The sequence below is a fragment of the Rhincodon typus genome, chromosome 5 (genome assembly GCF_021869965.1).
Source record: "Rhincodon typus isolate 14 chromosome 5, sRhiTyp1.1, whole genome shotgun sequence".
Classification (NCBI taxonomy): domain Eukaryota; kingdom Metazoa; phylum Chordata; class Chondrichthyes; order Orectolobiformes; family Rhincodontidae; genus Rhincodon; species Rhincodon typus.
The window spans coordinates 43,427,234-43,446,457 of NC_063336.1; the positions used below are offsets into that span (position 1 = coordinate 43,427,234).

The 19,224-nt window shown below is 41.6% G+C and overlaps 1 protein-coding gene across 2 annotated transcripts in view; it reads left to right on the forward strand.

The window, feature by feature from the left end:
- Positions 1-8,534: 8,534 nt before the first annotated feature.
- Positions 8,535-19,224, forward strand: part of ccnc (cyclin C) — a 32,976-nt gene continuing 22,286 nt past the window's right edge. The window contains exons 1-3 of one of the 2 annotated variants that reach the window (XM_048597513.1): positions 8,535-8,809; positions 11,906-12,012; positions 15,583-15,667. In XM_048597513.1, coding sequence (XP_048453470.1) covers positions 8,778-8,809; positions 11,906-12,012; positions 15,583-15,667 — 224 coding nt within the window. In that variant the 5' untranslated portion in view covers positions 8,535-8,777. Of the gene's footprint in view, positions 8,810-9,178; positions 9,280-11,905; positions 12,013-15,582; positions 15,668-19,224 lie in introns of those variants that run through there. The other variant, XM_048597514.1, reaches the window with a different exon arrangement.

Consider the following 19,224-nt stretch of genomic DNA (forward strand, 5'->3'; position numbering starts at 1 on the left):
ACCAGTTTCAAAATCTCCCCACCCCCAGCCTCATCCCATGACCAACCCTCCCTCTCATCCCCGCCTCCTTGACCTAACACAACCTGTCCATCTTCTCTCCCACCTATCCACTCCTCCCACCTCACTGACCAATCCCCACCACTGCCTACCTGCACTCACCTATCACCATCCCACCTAGCTTCCCTAACCCCAACCCTCCTCTCTCTATTTATTTCTGAGCTCCCTTCCCGCTCCCCCATTTCTGAGAAAGGTCCTGACCATGAAACGTCAACTTTCCTGCTCTGCTGATGCTACGTGGCCCTCTGTGCTTCTCCAGCTCAATACTATGTTATCTTCGACTCCAGCATCGGCAGTTCTTACTATCTCTGAGGTTATTGGTATGATCTTTTAACCATTATGGAAATGTTGTCACAAGGAGCTCAAAGTCAGGAATAACATACTCAGGGGTGTGGTGTCATAATGAGGTCAGCCAGGTGGATCTCATAGAATATGAGTTCCCTGATTAGTGCTGTTAGCCTGGTCCAATCAAGGAGCCCTGGCTGACAGGTATAAAAAGGAGTGTAAGAGTTTCTGTTTACTCGGAGAGCTGGCCCTGAGGAAGCCAGACCAGTGTCAAGTACTGTCCAAGTAGCAAATGTGGATGCCTTGAGTCACCTCCATTGGCAGATACACCACCAGTGGTTCTGCCACTGGAAGAGTCCGTTCTGGTTTTAAACTTTCTGGACACCCTTCCAGTCACGGCTGACAATATCAGACTGTGGACACAAAATGATCTGGTCCTGGCCAAACTAAAACAGCTGATGTTGATGGGGGAAACAAAAGGGCCATCACAACCAGGATTGCAACCTTTCTGGATGTGGCAAGAGCAGATCACTGTAGAAGATGGAGTGTTATTGTGGGGAGCAAGAATGATTATCCCAAGCGAAGATTGCCACCAGCTACTGGCTGAACTCTACCAGGGTCATCCAGGTGTGTCCAAGATGAAGATGTTAGCGAGAACTTATATCTGGTGGCCAGGACTAGATACAGACATAGCTGGATTTCTGGGCCAGGGCCCAGAGTGGCAACGAGGATAAAAATCACCGCCAGCAGCTCCCCCACATTCGTTGAAATGGCCAGGCTAACCCTGTACTTGGTAACATATCAACTATGCCAGCCCATTCACGGGCTCAACATTCTTACTCATTGTGGATGCCCACTCAAAATGGTTAGCCATTCATCAAACACGAGGATAACGATTGAAAAGCTGTGAGGATCTTTTACAATATATGGATTCCTGGATGTGTCAGTCACAGACAACAGGCCATCATTTACCAGCAGGGAATCTGAGCATTTCCTAAAGTCAAATGGCATTCAGCATGCAAGGACAGGTCCATACCATCCATTGTCCAATAGTCTGGCAAAAAGAACAGACCAAACTTTGAAGGCAGGCTTAAAGAAACAGCCTACAGCTTCACTCAATACCAAATTGTCCCGGTTCCTATTTGATTATCTGACTACCCATCCTGCAACTACAAGGATAGCTCCGGCAGAGTTGCTAATGAGGAGAAGACTCCACACCAGGTTAAATCTGATCTTCCTGAATCTGGGAGAGGGCTAGGGGAACGGCACCAAGAACGTCGATGCCAGACACAAGACTCCTCTAAGTGAGAAGACAGTTTGCTTCAGGAGATGAAGTTTGGTGCCAGAGCCACAGAAATGGCCCCGCACGGGTAAGAGGCATGGCCGATGCAAAGATAGGTTTCGTGACATACAAAGCTTGGGTATGTGAAGCGATCCTAAACAAGCACGTGGAGCACATGAAAGCTCCAAACTTGCAAACAGGGCAGGAGCAAAACATACCTCTCCATCTAGCGTCGAAGAAACCTCGGAGTCTGAGATGGACACAACGGATGTCACAACTTCAATGCCCTTACCGCCAGAACAAGATGATTTCACCCAAGGTGACCCGGGTGGAAGAAGCAGGCGACAGTCCAGTGCAGGCCACCCGTATGAGAGGCCAAGTCGGAGGAACCAGGCCTAGTGCAAAAATGCCTCAGGAGGAGCTATAAGAAAAAGAACAGGTCTATATCCCCAGACTTCAAGTGGGAGGGATGTAGTGATTGTAATGAGGTCAGCCAGGTGGACCTCATAGAATATGACTTCTCTGATTGGGGCTGTTAACTTGGTCCAATCAGGGAGCCCCGGCTGACAGATATAAACAGGAATGTCAGAGGTTCTGAGATAACAAGGTGTAGAGCTGGATGAACACAGCAGGCCAAGCAGTATCAGAGGAGCAGGAAAGCTGACATTTTGGGCCTAGAGGGTCTAGGCCCGAAACATCAGCTTTCCTGCTCCTCTGATGCTGCTTGGCCTGCTGTATTCATCCAGCTCTACACTTTGTTATTTCAGATTCTCCAGCATCTGAAGTTCCTACTATGTCAGAGGTTCTGCTCACTTTGAGGGCTGGCTCTGAGGAAGCTGGACCAGTGTCAAGTACTATGCATTTGGTAAATAAAGGGTGACTTGATGACAGGGCACTGGCCTCTGTGGGGTCATTTCAAGGGGTGTGTCACTTTTCAAAAGAATGGGCAGAAAGGAAAGGGTGGTAGGTTGACTTTGTTAGTATGAGATTAAATAAGAATACATATAATAGTGAGAAGTGATCCTGGATTGGATAACGTAGAATCCATGTGGGTGGAGGTAAGACATAATGGTGGAAGTAGTCTATAGGTCCTGTTGTTGTTACGCCGGGGAATGGCCAAACCACTCTGATAATTAAACTAAAACACAAGTCCTGATCTGTTATGACAGGAGTAGGGGCTCCCCTCTAATAGTTACCTCCTAAACACCCACAGAAGCTTGCCTTTCCCCTTGTAATCTATTAAAAGATTGGTTAAAAGAAAGAAAGTCCCTGATCTCCACTTTACAAGTAACAAAAAACATTCATTTATTTAACCCAACAATGGACAAATTAACAAAATTACTAGCAAACTGACAAACCCCCCCCTAGACTACTAACTACTCCCTACTGGTCTAAATTCTGCTGGAATGCTGTTTAAATAAAAATAAGTCCCACTAATATAAGATAACAAGGTGTAGAGCTGGATGAACACAGCAGGCCAAGCAGCATTAGAAGAGCAGGAAAGCTGACGTTTCGGGTCTAGACCCTTCTTCTGAAATTTCTGAATTCTTCATTTCTGAAGAAGGGTCTATACCCGAAACGTCAGCTTTCCTGCTCCTCTGATGCTGCTTGGCCTGCTGTGTTCATCCAGCTCTACACCTTGTTATCTCAGATGCTGCAGCATCTGCAGTTCCTACTATCTCCCACTAATATAAACCCAGTTAATAAGAAGCAATAAATTATAACTTAATCTCTCCAAGTTAGCATAGACTGTTTTCTGGAATATTGTACTGTCTCCGCTCTCTTCACAAACACCTTTTTTCCATTAATTCTGCTGTCAGGGATGTTTTATCTCAACAATTTCTTCAATGAGGATTTTGAGCTAAAATACCGTGGTATCTGTGGTTAATTAGATAGGCTTTCTCTGGGAACTGAATGGTGCTAACACTGGCAGGTGGTAGTTATCTCTCTCTTTCAGATGGCAGTTGGCTCTCTCTGATTTTCCAAATGTCCTCGTCTTACATACCCGTAATGTCAATCAAATTCTTACAATATGATTTGTTTCAGGTTGTCAACACCATCAGTTTTTAAATTCAATTGGCTTTGAATCGCTGAGTTTGGTTTTAAATTAATTGCCGAAATTCAAATTCGTTGTCACAACATCAAAACAAGACTGTTGCTTTGCCTGCCACCTGTAATGTTTTTTTGATACACTTGTTTCACTTTTTGAGGCTCTCTGTACTAGTACTTCAGTTGCTGCTCACATACATACTTTTATAAATATTTCTAAGTACAGACAAAGCACGAATCTCTTAAAGGAACCATATATTTTAGCTGAGATAACGAGGTGTAGAGCTGGATGAACACAGCAGGCCAAGCAGCATCAGAGGAGCAGGAAGGCTGACGTTTCGGACCTAGACCCTTCTTCAGATTTATCTCAGATTCTCCAGCATCTGCAGTTCCTACTATCTCTGAAACATATATTTTAGCTTCCTGCTTTCTACTTCACAATTACCCTTCTCAACTTCTATAATGTAGGGAAACATATAAAATCATGAGGCAAATAGGGAAAATGAAAAGATAGTACATTAATCGTGTGTCAGTGTAAAACATCTTCTAGGGAACAGTGACCATAACATGGTGCAATTTAACATTCAATTTAACAGTGAGAAACCTCGGTCAGAATCAATTGTGGTAAACATAAATAAGCATAATTATTTAGGACAGAGGACAGAATTAGCTGGAGTGGATGAGTAAGGGAATTTAGCAGAAAAGATGGGAGAGAAACAATAGCAGGAATTTACGAAAATAATTCATGACTCATAAGAAAGATATATGCCAGTGAGGAAGAATGTTTCTGGGAAAGGGACAAGCCAGCCATGTTAAATAGATAAGTCAACAATAAATTAAAAAGAAAACATGCAATGTGGCAAAGATTAGAGGTAAACCAGAAGTTTAAGAAGGTTTTAAAATAACAGAAAAAGTTGAGTTAAAAGGGAGAAAATAATCTTGAAGGTAAACTAGCATTTACCATCAATATGGACAGCAAGAGCATCTTTAAATATACAAAATGGAAGAGAAACACCGAAGTGAAGATAGGCCCTTTAGAGAATGAGGCTGGGGAAATAATAATGGTAACCAGTAAGTGGCAAAGGAGTTGATTGAATACTTAGCATCAGTCTTCATAGTAGAAGACATGAATACCATTACAAAATTACTAAATAATCAAAGAGCAAAAGTGAGAGAGGAAATAAATATAATAACAATCACTGGAGAAAAAAGGGAAACTAATGAGGCTTAAAGCTGATAAGTCCCCTGGACCTGGTGGGTTGCATTCTAGGATATTATAAGAAGTGTCAACAGAGATGATGGATGCACTGGTAATAATCTTTCGAGAATCTTTAGATTCTGCAAAAGTCCCAGAGAATTGGATACCCACCAATGTAATACCTTTATTCAAAAAGGTTGGTGTGGGAGCCAAAAAAACAAGTAATTATAAGACCGTAAAATAAAGAAGCAGAGTTAGGATACTCCACCCATTGAGTCTGCTCCATAATTCGATCATGGCAGATATGTTTCTCAACTCCATTCTCCTGCCTTCTCCCTGTAACCCTCAAACCCCTGACTAATCAAGAACCTATCTATCTCCATCTTAAAGACACTCAATGACTTGCCCCTCACAGTCCTCTGCAGCACTGAGTTCCACAGATTACCCACCCTCTGAGAAATTCCTCATCATCTCAGTTCTAAAGCATCATCTCTTCATTCTAAAGCTGTACCCTTGGGTCCTAGTCTCTCCTACTACTGGAAACATCTTCTCCATGTCCACTCTGTCCAGGCCTCTCAGTATTCTTTAAGCACCCGCCTTCAACCTTCTCAACTCCATCGGCTACAGACCCAAAATCCTCAAATGCTCGTCATACGACAAGTCCTTCAACTCTGGGATCATTCTTGTAAACCTCCTCCGGAACCCGTCCCATGCCAGAACATCCAGTCTTAGATAAGGGGCCCAAACTGCTCACAATATTCCAAATGTGATCTGATTGGAGCCTAATACAGCCTCATCAGTACATCTAGCCCTCTTGAAATGAACAAAAATCGAGTTGCTGGAAAAGCCCAGCAGGTCTGGCAGCATCTGTGAAGGAAAAAACAGAGTTAGCTTTTCAGGTCCGGTAATCCTTCCTCTTGAAATGAATACTAACATGGCATTTGCCTTCCTAATTGCCAAATGAACCTGCATGTTAACCTTAAAAGAATCTTGATCTAGGACTCCCGAGTCCCTTTGTGCTTCAGATTACCGAAGCCTTTCTCTGTTTAGAAAATAGTTTATGCCTCTTTTCTTCTTACCAAAGTGCATGATCTCACACTTTCCCACATTGTATTCCAGCTACCACTTCTTTGCGTACTCTTCTAGCCTGTCCAAGTCCTTCTCCCCACTTCCGCAACACTATCTGTCCCTCCACCTTTGTGTCATTTGCAAACATAGCAGCAATGGTCTCAGATCATTCATTGAGATCACTCATGTATAACCTGAATTGTTGTTGTCCTTACACTGACCCCGAAGGAACTCCACTAGTTTCAGGCTGCCATCCTGAAAAAGACCCTTTTATTCCCACTCTCTGCCTTCTGCCAGTCAATTAATCCTCTATCCATGCCAGTACCTTGCCCCTTACACCATGGGCACTTGTCTTATTTATCAGCCTCCTGTGTGGCACCTTGTCAAATGCTTTCTGGAATTCCAAATAAATAATGTTCACTTTCCCTCCATTGTCTAACTTGCCTATTACCTCCTCAAAGAATTCTAAGAAACTTATCAGGCATGACCACCCCTTGATGAAGTCGTGCAGACTCAGCCATGTTATACCTTGCACTTCCAAGCACTCTGCAATCTTATCCTTAATATAGGTCTCTAAAACCTTACCAATGACTGAGGTTAGGCGAACCAGCTGATAATTTCCTGTCTTCTACCTCTATCCCTTCTCTGTGACCATCCCTGACTCCAGTGATTCCTAAAAGATCATCACCAATTCCTCCACAATGTTCTCAGCTATCTCCTTCAGAACTCTGGGGTGTAATCCATCTGGTCCAGGTGATTTATCAACCTTCAGATCTTTCAGCTTCCCCAGAACCTCCTTAATGATGGCCAGTACACTCACCTCTGTCCCCGTTTTGAAGTTCTGCTATGCTACTGGTTGTCCCCAGTGAAGACTGATGCGTAGTACCTGTTCAGTTCTTCCGCCATTTCATTGTTTCTCATTACTACTTCTCCAGCCTCATCTTCCAGCAATCCAATGTCCACTCATCCTTCTCTATTACATTTTATATATCTAAAAAAACTATTTTAATCTTCTTTTAAGTCACTAGCTAGCTTACCCTCATATTTCATCTTCTCCATCCTTATTGCTCTTTTGGTTGTCATCTGCAGGTTTTTTTAAAGGCTTCCCAATTCTCTAGCCTGCCACTAATCTTCACGACATTGTCTTTTGCTTTTATGCTGTCCCTAACTTCCCTTGTCAACCATGGTTGTCTTGTCCTCCCTTTAGCATGTTTCTTCTTCCTTGGAGATGAATTTCTACTGTGCCTCGTGAATTACACCCAGAAGCTCATTGCTGTTCCACTGTCTTCCCTGCTACGCTCCCCTTCCATTCAACTCTGGCCAGATCCTCTCTCATGTCTTTGTAGTTACCTTTCCTCAATCATAATACCATTACATCTGATTCCAGCTTCTCCCTCTCAATCTGCATTGTATCATACTATGGTCACTGCCCATTGGGGTTTCTTCACCTTAAGCTCTCTAATCAAGTCTCCTCATTACACATCATCAAATCTAGCTCTACCGTAAGCTGTTTCAAAAAACATCTTGTAGACATTCCACAAATTCCTTTCCTTGGGATCAGCAAACAAGCTGATTTTCCTAATCCACATGCCTATTGAAGTACTCATGATTATTCTAATACTGCCTTTCTACATGCCTTTTCTATCTCCTGATTTATTTTCTGCCCATGTCCTGACTACTAATGGGAGAGCCAAAAAAAACTCATCAAACCCAGTGGATGGGGAGCATTAAATTGCTTTCCCAGTCTTTCCCCCTGCCATTAACACCCATGGTTTCTTTGCATCTGTTTTACATTTGTGTAGGGATAGTTTTATAATAGTAGAGTTATTTGTTGGCAAATTCATAATTGTTTACCTGTCACTACAATCTATTTTATCTGGAATAAATAATGATTCTTGTTAAGTGTTTAACCTGGTCCATGCTTTCTGTCAACCTGGATCTAAAAGACAGGTAAATTAGAGAATTTTGCATATTTTAAATAAAGACTTTAACTTTGTGATGATTCTGGGAATATCAGGACCTGATTTCAAGCACACTACCCCAGTGAGTTATGACAATGTAGCATGAACATTTAAAATGTTAAGATCACTCTACCATCTGAAGGGAGTTCCAAGTATAATTGTGTCTACAGAGACTAGTGAGAGGCAGGAATAATTTCCACCTGTGCTTCAAAAGGATTGCATACCACCTGAGATGTATACCTTCATGTTGTAGTAGGGGTCGGAGTCTCTCTGATTCTTTTAACTATTTTGAAAACAAATTGGAAAATTCAAGAGGAAACACAGTACAGACATAACAAGGTATACAGCTGGATGAACACAGCGGGCCAAGCAGCATCAGAGGAGCAGGAAAGCTGACGTTTCGGGTCTAGACCTTCTTCAATTCTTACTATCTCTCACCACCAGTACAGACATGTACGTTTATGAGTTTATTTTAAAAATCATAAAAGTTCCAATTCTTCTTACCAAACCATTTAGTATTCTAGAGTCTTTTTAAAATAAAATGAAGTCTTCTGTGTTTAATCATATAATAAAGCCGTTTTCTCGAGTGTTGAGGAGCTGACAGTGAGTAGAGTTTTTGGACTCATCTGCAGCTGCTCTGACTCGCCCGGAAGACTTTTATTAGGGAACCTTCAGCGTTACCTCGGATTCCTTGACGGAACGATTTAGGTGTTACATAAGGTCCAAAAGGCCTAAATGAAAATTTAGGATGTACATTTTACATACACTTGGTGAGTGAAAAAAATTGGAAGAAGAAGAAGAAGAAGAAGGAGGAGGAGAACGAAAGAAAGATTAGCGAAGCCCCGTGAGGCGCGGCCGGGGTTTTGGTTGAGAGGAGATGGCGGGGAATTTCTGGCAGAGCTCGCACTAGTGAGTGTTTGATCTTAGGCTGAGGCCTAAACACCAACAGAAAATGTAGAAGCTGATTCTAGAGAATTATTCCCAAAGCCTCTTATTTCAGACGCGCGGGTCTTTCTGCTCTGCATTATTTCTGTAATTTATTTCGGTGAAGCTGCTGCATTACATTCCGGCCTGTTCTTCTTGTCCCAGTCTCTCAGCCTTGCTGCTCCTCTGATGCTGCTTGGCCTGCTGTGTTCATCCAGCTCTACACCTTGTTATCTCAGATTTTCCAGCATCTGCAGTTCCTACTATCTATGAAAACCAACTTTTTTTTTGGGCGGGGGGGAGGCGATGAAAGAATTCATAGCAAGGAGATCATTAAATTCTTCATGTGTCTGTGTCGGAGTGGGGGTGCTGGCTTTTTTTTTGTCTAGGGATAACAAAGCCAACATATAATTGCTGTATTTATAAACATCTTCTTCAGAAAATCTAGCGTAAATGTAAGTGAAATATTACCATAACCAACTGATATAATGGGACCGTAGGGCTAGGTGGGAATTCTACAGTGAAAGTCTATAACGACTTAATGCTGTAATTTCTCTCAATGATATGATGAGGTTTTATGTATTTCTTTTGTGTTTTTTGACTTTTAACATGTTATTGTCTTCGCGATTTCGTGGCCACGGAAACTGTTTAAGTATTTGTTTACGTTTAGAGGTGGTTCATTGTATGAATGAATGTTTTCAAGAGGTGAGATGCATTTTGTGCGAACTGCATAACTCGTCAGTCGAGCTGTGTTTGTGTATTTCTACTGTTTCATTGTTTCATTGTTTCAATGTGAAAGCCTTTTGCCGTGGCAAAACACGAGGTAGCCATCCACACAAACAACAAGGACAATTTGTTTACAAAATAGTGTGTCAACAGCTTTTCTTCCCAAGGACAAGTCTAAAATCCAACGAGCTGCCGAACAAAATTTTCACAGCCCATCACTTGAAATCCTCGAGTCTTCATAATATTACCATTTAAACGTTTCATTATGAGAACAGGTAATCTCTATTTATGTAGTGCTGCCTGTAAAAAAACACATCCACACACTTTGGAATACAGATATTAGTCTCCAGCAATCCCTGACTGATCGTGGCTCTCCAAATGCAGATGTATTCTGTCTGTCAGAATTCTGATTCTGCAGATGCAGGAATAGGCTTGAATTTTAGCCTTAGAATTTGGTGAGCAAGTTTCACGCCATTGGTTGGTTGAAATCAGTTAGTTTGTTGAAGAGGCCTTTATAAAAGAAAACAAGCTGTGAAAAGCTGATCTTTAAATAGTTATTTTCTGGGATGTAGGTGCCGCTGGCAAGGTTGGCATTTATTAACCGGTCTTTTTTAAAAAATTTATTCATGAGCTCCTCATGAGAAGATGGTAGTAAGCTGTGTCCTTGAAATGCTGCAGGTAATAGAGTTTTAGAGCTGTACAGCTTGGAAACGGACCCTTTGGTCCAACTCGTCCATGCCGATCAGATATCCTAAATTAATCTAGTTCCATTTGCCAGCATTTGGCCCATATTCCTTTGAACCCTTCTTATTCACGTACCCATCCAAATGTCTTTTAAATGTTGTAACTGTACCCACCTCTACCACTTCCTCTGGCATCTCATTCCATTCATACACCACCCTCTGTGTGAAAAGGTTGCCCATTAGGTCCCTTTTAAATCTTTCCCCTCTCACCTTAAATCTATGCCCTCTAGTTTTGGATTCCCCTATCCTGGAAAAAAGACCTTGGCTATTCACCCTATCCATACCCCTCATGATTTTATAAATCTCTATAAGGTCACCCCTTAGCCTCCGATGCTCTAGGAAAGTAAGCCCCAGCCTATTCGGCCTCTCCCTGTAGTTCAACCCTCCAATCCCAGCAACATCTTTGTAAATGGATGTGTCATGGATCTGGCTTTTCTCCTAACCCTGAGAAATAATCTCCCCCAATAGTTTTTAAAAACAGTATATCTCTGATAGAGAGGGAGACGGTTCCCGGAGGACTCCAGAACTAACTGCCTTCCTCTTCTCTGTCTGATGATCACTTATCCAGTTTCTGCCTGTTCCATCTTTAGCTGTGAAGCTGGATAAACACAGCAGGTCAGACAGCATCAGCGGAGCAGGAAAGTCAACGTTTCGGGCCAATGTGATGTCGGTATACCCGTAGTGCTGTTAGTAAGGGACTGCCAGGTTTTTGATCCAGTGACAGTGAAGGAATATGAAATATTTCTAAGTCAGGATGGTGTGTAGTTTGCTGTGGTATTTCCAGGAGTTTGGTTTTCCCTTGCATTTGCTGCCCTTGTTCTTCTTGGTAGTAGGTGTGGAAAGTGCCGTCAAGGGATATTTGGTGAATTGCTTTATTTTATAAGATAACACACGTGGCTGCCATTTTGTGTTTAGTGGTGAAGGGAGTGAAAGTTAAGGTGGTGGACAAGGTAGCAACCTCGTGGGCTGCGTTGTTTTAGATGGTGTTGAGGTTATTTAATGTTGTTGGGACTAAACTCATTTGGGCAAGTCAACAGTATTCCATCATACCCCTGGCTTGTGCCTTGCAGATGAATATGATTTGGGTAGTGAGAAGATGAGTTCCCGGTCTCGGAATTCCCAGCCTCTGACCTGTTCTGTTCTTGTAACCATAGTACATGGCCAGTCTTGTTCAGTTTCTGGTCAGTATTAACTCCAGGATACAGGATATGATTTTTGTTGACAGATAATTGAATGGTATTTTTACATAATGATGAAAGAAAAGAGCAATTTGTTGTATCCAGAGTATGTTCTTTCTCTTAACGCAGTGAGATAAAGCATGATTACTGCTTCAGCTGATGAGTGACTGCTCATCAGTTACATTTATTACTTTCTCAAAAGTATTGGAAAAATAGGAGAAAAATATTCTCCATCTTAATATATAGTTAAAATGTCTGTACATGTTATTCAGTATAAATCTGTAAACTGTCTTGGGGTTTTAGGTGATCACAAATCTGAACCCCTTAAAATTAATTTGTAATATATTGAAACATGTGATTTGCCTACTATGTAACACACTGGCATCTAACGCCATTTTCAATACTGCACCAAATGTCTGCTTGTTCTGACTCAGTTTACAGTGGATCCTTGATAAGCAAGATGTAATGAAGGAGCGACAGAAAGACTTGAAATTCCTCACAGAAGAAGAATATTGGAAACTACAAATATTTTTTGCAAATGGTAATCCTGTTCATCAGTCTATGTCCGTTATTGTTAAATGAGGAGTTTATGTGAGAAAAGCTAGTATAATCCATTTTTTCCACCATAATTGTTTGACTTTAGGAATGCATTTTTCTAGCTTCACCTGTTGTTAATAATTGTCATGTCTGAATTTGGCAAGTTACAAATCCCTAAATTATTGCCACTATATTCTCACCATTATTTCCATATGCATGGAGAAAACATTAAAGCACATCTCTTTATTAACAATATATTGTTACACTATATGTTTTAACAATGATGAAGGGGGTAAATAGGGTGCTATTAAAATACAGTGTTAAATCTAGGAAATTGTAGATGTGAGCAACAGGAGAGTACTACAGTACTGCAAAAACTAGACACTGCAGATGTTGGAAATCTGCAATAAAACAGAAAATGCGGAAAAGAAAATGCAATTATAGAGTCAGAAACAGACCCTTCAGTCCAACTCCTCTATGTCAACCATATAGACTGTATAAATCTAGTCCCATTTGCCAGCATTTGGCCCATATCTCTCTAAACCCTTCCTGTTTATATACCCGCCCAGATGCATTTTAAGTGTTGGAATTATACCAGCCTCCACGACTTCCTCTGGCATCTTGTTCCATACAAGCATCACCCTCTACGTAAAAAAAATTGCCCCTAAGGTCCCTTTTAAATCTTTCCTCTGTCACCTTAAAGCTATGCCCTTTAGTTTTGGACTCCCCCATCCCAGGGAAAAGACCTTGCCTATTCACCCTCCATGCCCCTAATAAGAACATAAGAACTAGGAGCAAGAATAGGTCGTCTGGCCCTTCGAGCCTGCTCCGCCATTCAATAACATCATGGCTGATCCTTTCGTGGACTCAGATCCACTTACCCGCATTCTCACCGTATCCCTTAATTCCCTTTTTGTTCAAAAAAAATCTACCTTTATCTTTAAAAACGTTTACTGAAGTAGTGTCAACTACTTCACTGGGCAAGGAATTCCATAGATTAACAACCCTCTGGGTGAAGAAGTTCCTTCTCAATTCAGTCCTAAATCTGCTCCCTCTAATCTTGAGGCTATGCCCTCTTGTCCTAGCTTCACCTGCCAGTAGAAACATCCTCTCTACTTCTATCTTATCTATTCCCTTCATAATTTTATATGTTTCTATAAGATCCCCCCTCAATCTTCTGAATTCCAATTAATATAATCCCAATCTACTCAGTCTCTCCTCATAAGCCAACCCCCTCAACTCCGAATCAACCTAGTGAACCTCCTTTATACCCCCTCCAGTGCCAGTACATCCTTTCTCAAGTAAGGAGACCAAAACTGCGCACAGTACTCCAGGTGTGGCCTCGCCAGCACCTTGTACAGTGCAACATAACCTCTCTGCTTTTCATCTCAATGCCTTTAGCAATGAAGGACAAAATTCCATTTGCCTTCCTAATTACTTGCTGTACCTGCAGACCTACCTTCTGTGATTCATGCACAAGGACACCCAGGGTCCCTCTGTATAGCAGCATGCTGCATTTTTTTACCATTCAAGTAATAATCCTTCTATTACTCCTACCAAAATGTTTGACTTCACGTTTATTTACATTGTATTCCATCTGCCAGACCTTTGCCCACCCACTCAATGTATCTATGTTCCTCTGCAAAGTTTCACAGTCCTCTGCACACTTTGCTCTGCCACTCATCTTAGTGTCATCTGCAAACTTTGACACCCTACACGTGATCCCCAACTCCAAATCATCTATATAAATTGTAAATAATTGCGGTCCCAACACCGATCCCTGAGGCACACCACTAGTCACTGACTGCCAGCTAGAATAGCACTCATTTATCCCCACTCTTTGCTTCCTGTTAGTCAACCAATCCTCTATCCATGCTAATACTTTACCCTTAACGCCATGCATCCTTATGCAGTAGCCTCTTCTGCGGCACCTTGTCGAAGGCCTTTTGGAAATGTAGGTACACCACATCCGCTGGGTCCCCATTGTCCACCTTGCTCGTAATGTCTTCATAGAATTCCAAAAGATTTGTCAGGCATGACCTGCCCTTCATGAACCCATGCTGCGTCTGCCCAACGGGACAATTTCTATCAAGATGCCTTGCTATTTCTTCCTTGATAAAAGACTCAAGCATCTTCCCCACTACAGAGGTTAAGCTAACCGGTCTATAATTCCCCATCTTTTTTCTACTTCCCTTTTTAAACAGTGGCGTCACATTTGCAGTTTTCCAATCTGCTGGGACTGCCCCAGAGTCCAGCGAATTTTGGAAAATTACCGCCAGTGCACCTGCTATTTCTCCCGCCATCTCTTTTAGTACCCTGGAATGCATTCCATCAGGGCCAGGAGACTTATCAATCCTTAGCTCCATAAGCTTGCCCAACTCCACCTCTTCTATAATAATGATGGCTTCCAAGTCCTCACCTACCTTCGTCTCTTTGTCAATTACTGGCATGTTATTAGTGTTATGATTTATGATTTTATAAACCTCTAAGTTCACCCCTCAGCCTTCATTGCTCCAGGGAAAATAGTCCCAGTTTATAGAGTCATACAGCATGGAAACAGACCCTTTAGTCCAACCAGTCCATGCCGACCATAATCCCAAACTAAACTAGTCCCACCTGCCTGAGCTTAGCCCATATCCTTTCTTGTCCATGTACTTATCCAAATGTCTTTTAAGTGTTATAACTGCACCCACATACACTTCTGACATGTGGAATGAAATTCCAGAGGAAGTAAGGAGACACAGGCTGGGAAGAGTGCACGAGGGAACAACTGTGTTCTTCAGCGTTCACAAGAAATGGATTCTATTCCCACTATTCCTTCTAAATCTCTGATTCAAAATGACAAGTTCCACAATGTACAGTTCTATAATTTTGTTTTGAAAAGGGAAAAAGAATGACTGTGGGGGAAAAGTCAAAAGAATAGACCTAAGTAGACATTCCTTTCAAAAAATTCTTTATTCCATCCGAGGGCTGAATTACCTCCTTTGTGTTGCAGTATCGTATGATTCTAAGTTATTTTTTTCTTTCTGAGGCAGTATTGGTTCAAATTATATTACAGTTCCAAGTTCCACAATGCTATTGAGATGTTGACTTTTAATAATTTTGATAGATACGTAACAAAGCCCTTTTTAATGTACATGTATAAAAACAGAACTGAAAAGTTTTTTTCACATATTAAGCCTTTTTTTCTCCCCCTTTTATTCAGCTTCTCCCTGTAGCTCGAACGCTCAAGCCCTGGCAACATCTTTGTAAATATATTCTGATCCATTTCACATTTCACAACATTCTTCCTATAGCGAGGAGACCAGATTTACAGGCGGTATTCCAAAAGTGGCCTAACCAATATCCTGTACAGCCGTAACATAACCTCCCAATACCTATACTTAATGCCCTGACCAATAAAGGCATTATGCCTTCAAAAAAAATTGTTTTACATCTTTTGACTACTGGGACAAATTAGTATCAAGAGCCAGGCTAAGGTCCAGGATTGTATCCTTTTGCAATGTAATCCATTTCTGTACATCGCTAAATGGTGAGCAAATAAAGTAAACATTTCTTCTTGTTTCACCAATAGTGATTCAAGCTCTTGGCGAACACCTCAAATTGAGGCAACAAGTTATTGCAACCGCAACAGTCTATTTCAAGAGATTCTATGCCAGGTAAAGCACTTACTAAATTTTACATTAAACTCCTCTATCAGTATATGTTATACACAGGTCTCAACCTTTTATGATCTTAACCTTTTTGAGACCAGTGATCTTCAGCTCAAGATCACTTTTTGAATTTAAGTCAACTTGGGATCTACTCTGAAAAAGTAATAGAATAAACAGTTTATTCCTAGTGTTATATAAATGTAATTATAAATAATTACGTAATTATTATGTAATTATTGATTTGTCCTGTGCTCGACAAGTTTCAGTGTGACACCTGAGACTGTACATTATCTGCCAATTCCATGAAGTCTGGTTAGTAGTTTGAGATTGCTAGTCATGCCAAGTCCACTCATTGCACCCTGAGTTGGGTACCTTGGATTTGTTTGTCATCATCTGGGGGAAGGTTGTTTCACAGAGATATGTGCTGTCAAAAGTAAGCTTTTGCTTTAAAAAGCACAGGTGATAAGAGTGGCTATTTCTTCTATTTATAAATCCCCAAAAATCACTGTCCCTTTATCTTTCAACTCCAAATCATCTTATATGGTTATTATCTCCACATCAACACCACTGCTTTGTAAATAAATGCCTGATAGAATTTGGTGGCCAACCCACTCATGTCTGCTTGAAGCACTGGCATGAAGTGGGGGGACGGGGTAGGAAATTGTTTCTCTTTGTGGTGGGAACAGTGACCAAGGGACATAGATTTAAGTCAAGGGGTACGAAGTTTAGAGGGGATGTGAGCAAAAACGTTTTTCACAGAGGGTGGTGGGAGCCTGGAACTCACTGCCCGTAAGTGTGGTAGAGGCAAAAACCTTCATAACATTTAAGTATTTATATGTATAATTGCGATGCCAAGGCACACAAAGCTTTGGGCCAAGTGCTGGATGATGGAATTAGAATAGTTAGATGGATGTTTTTGACTGGCACAGACTCGATGGGCTGAAGGGTTTTTTTCTGTGCTATAGGTCTGTGACTCTGACATAACATGATGAGTTGTTCCATCATATTTAATTACAGAAATAACTTGTTTAATTCCTCAGCTGACCGCTTCAAATGTGCAAAGAAATTTTTCGGGAGGAATGATTGATTTTTCGTTGTCTTTGGTTTTTCTCTAGCATTTTCTTGGGAAATATTGCAGTGATTTTTTTAGTTTGGGAGACGACAGACTCAGTTTCAAATTTTTGCATTCACTACAAACAAGATCAGCTCATTCTGTTTTAACATCATATCTCTAAGGAATCCAAAGTAAAGCAACCACGCATTTACTGACAGATCACTGCATACTTCATTTCTTATTTTAAGAAAGGTGACAATATGAGACATCAGGCCTCAGAATCTTTGCGGGACCTTCCCTCAACTTGTCCTCCAAACTGATGTGAAGTGGTTTAGTTCACCATAATCTGAAGATGCCATTGTTGGACTGGGGTGGACAAGGTTAGAAGTCGGAAGACACCAGATTATAGTCCAACAGGTTTATTTGAAATTGCAAGCTTTCGGAGCTTTGCCCCTTCACCTGATGAAGGGACAACACTCCGAAAGCATGTGATTTCAAATAAACCTGTTGGATTATAACCTGGTATCGTCTGACTTCTCGCCTAGTTCACCATTGGCAGCATCAGATTCACTGAGTAAGGATTTAAATGTGTAGTGCTGTAGGGTTCTTGTTCAAATTGGAGTTATATCTTAACAACTTCCTTTATGTAAGAGAGGCTATAAACTGGAAATGCTTGCTGATGGATTATGCAGTACGAATTGACAAAAGAGAAGAATTCAGAATATTTCTGCAAAATGTAACCAAGCCTGCATTTGCACCAAGCATGACTGGTGTACCATCAGTTGTGATGAAACTGGTTTAGCTAGGCTGTTGGTCATGTGGATGGATTCATCAAACTAGTGAGAAGCATACACGGTCCTTCATATTCTGCTGTAGTTGCTGAAAGACATCTCCAGTCTTGTTACTGTGGAAGTGTCAAGTAACATGCTCTGGGTTGGCAACATTACTTCTTCTTTGTTCTTAATGTCTTTGAATAAAGAATCAGCAGCCATGTTCATTGCTTCTTTCATTATTTCACTATCTGTGAATGATTTCTGGTGTTTTGCTGGAAGGTGGCAAACACTTAATCATGTTTCCGTGTGGTCTTACCTTTTGCTACTGGTTTAGGGGAAACAAAACTACTTGATCCTTCAACTCGTCAAATTTCTTTTGTCTGAAGTATGCTGTTCGATGGAAAACAATCCTTGAATTCACTGTGCATTGTTATGTCGTGTTGTTCCAAACTTCCCATTTTATTAATCAATACCCTTTTCATGACATACAAGGCTGGAGCAATTCAGCTACGAAGAGAGACCAGACAGGCTGAGGTTGCTTTCTTTAGAACAGAGAAAACTGAGGGGTGATCTGATTGAGGTACATGAAGATTTTAGGGGCATACAAACGGAGATGGAATTACAAGTTAAGCTTCAATAAATGAGTGTGGAAGCCAAGAAACATAAGCTGTACTTCTTTAAAAAGTGTTATGCAAAGCATAATTGAATATATTTTAGTGCAAGGAGCCTGTGGAATAAGATACATGAACTGAGGGCACAGAGACATAGAAGTATGATATCATAGGTATGTCTGAGACTTGACTGAAAGGTGATAACAAAGTGTGGAGTTGGAGGAACACCGCAGGCCAGGCAGCATCAGAGGAACAGGAAAGCTCATGTTTCGGGTCGGGGCCCTTTCTGAAGGGCAGACTGGTTGAGAAAGTAGGAAACCTTGGGATCCAAGGCAAAGTGGCAAGTTGGATCCAAAATTGGTTGAGAGGCCAGAATCAGAGGGTGATGGTAGAGAGAGGTTTCTGTGACTAGAAGTTGGTTTCTAGTGGGGTTCTGTAGGGCTCTGTTCTGGGGCCTTTGTGTTTGTGTTGTATGTAATGTTTTGGACTTGAATGTAGGGAGTATTGAGAAGTTTGCAGATTGCATGAAAATAATATGGTGGTAAATAGTGAGGGGGATAGCTCTGAGCTGCAGGAGGATAGCAAAAAACTGCTTGGGTACGCAGACTAGTGGCCACCAGAATTCAAATGTGCGGTAATGCACTTTGCATGGGCCAACAAGACAAGGGATCCTGCTATGAAATGGTAGGACTCTGGAAAGTATTGATAATCAGAGGGGCCTTGGTGTGTGTATCCACAGATCTTGTGCGGAATAACTGACTCTTGTGGACAGGTGTCCCATGGGAGGCAGGTCTGACCAGTTACCTTTTGTGGGAGTTTTACTTAGATTCTGTCTGCTTTAGTCGCACCTCTTTGCTGGCCCTGCTGGAAACGCCAGCAGCGTTACCTCTGGGTGGCCAAATGACATTGTGAGAAAAATCACAAGCCTGCTGTAGATCTGCTTGAATCAGGACACTAAGGTGTCAAAACCCAAATCACGTATTGAAATAGAGGGTCCCCTGAATAAACCATATCAGTTCAGTTGGTAGTAGAGATAGTAGGAACTGCAGATGCTGGAGAATCCGAGACAACAAGGTGCAGGGCTGGATGAACACAGCAGGCCAAGCAGCATCATAGGAGCAGAGA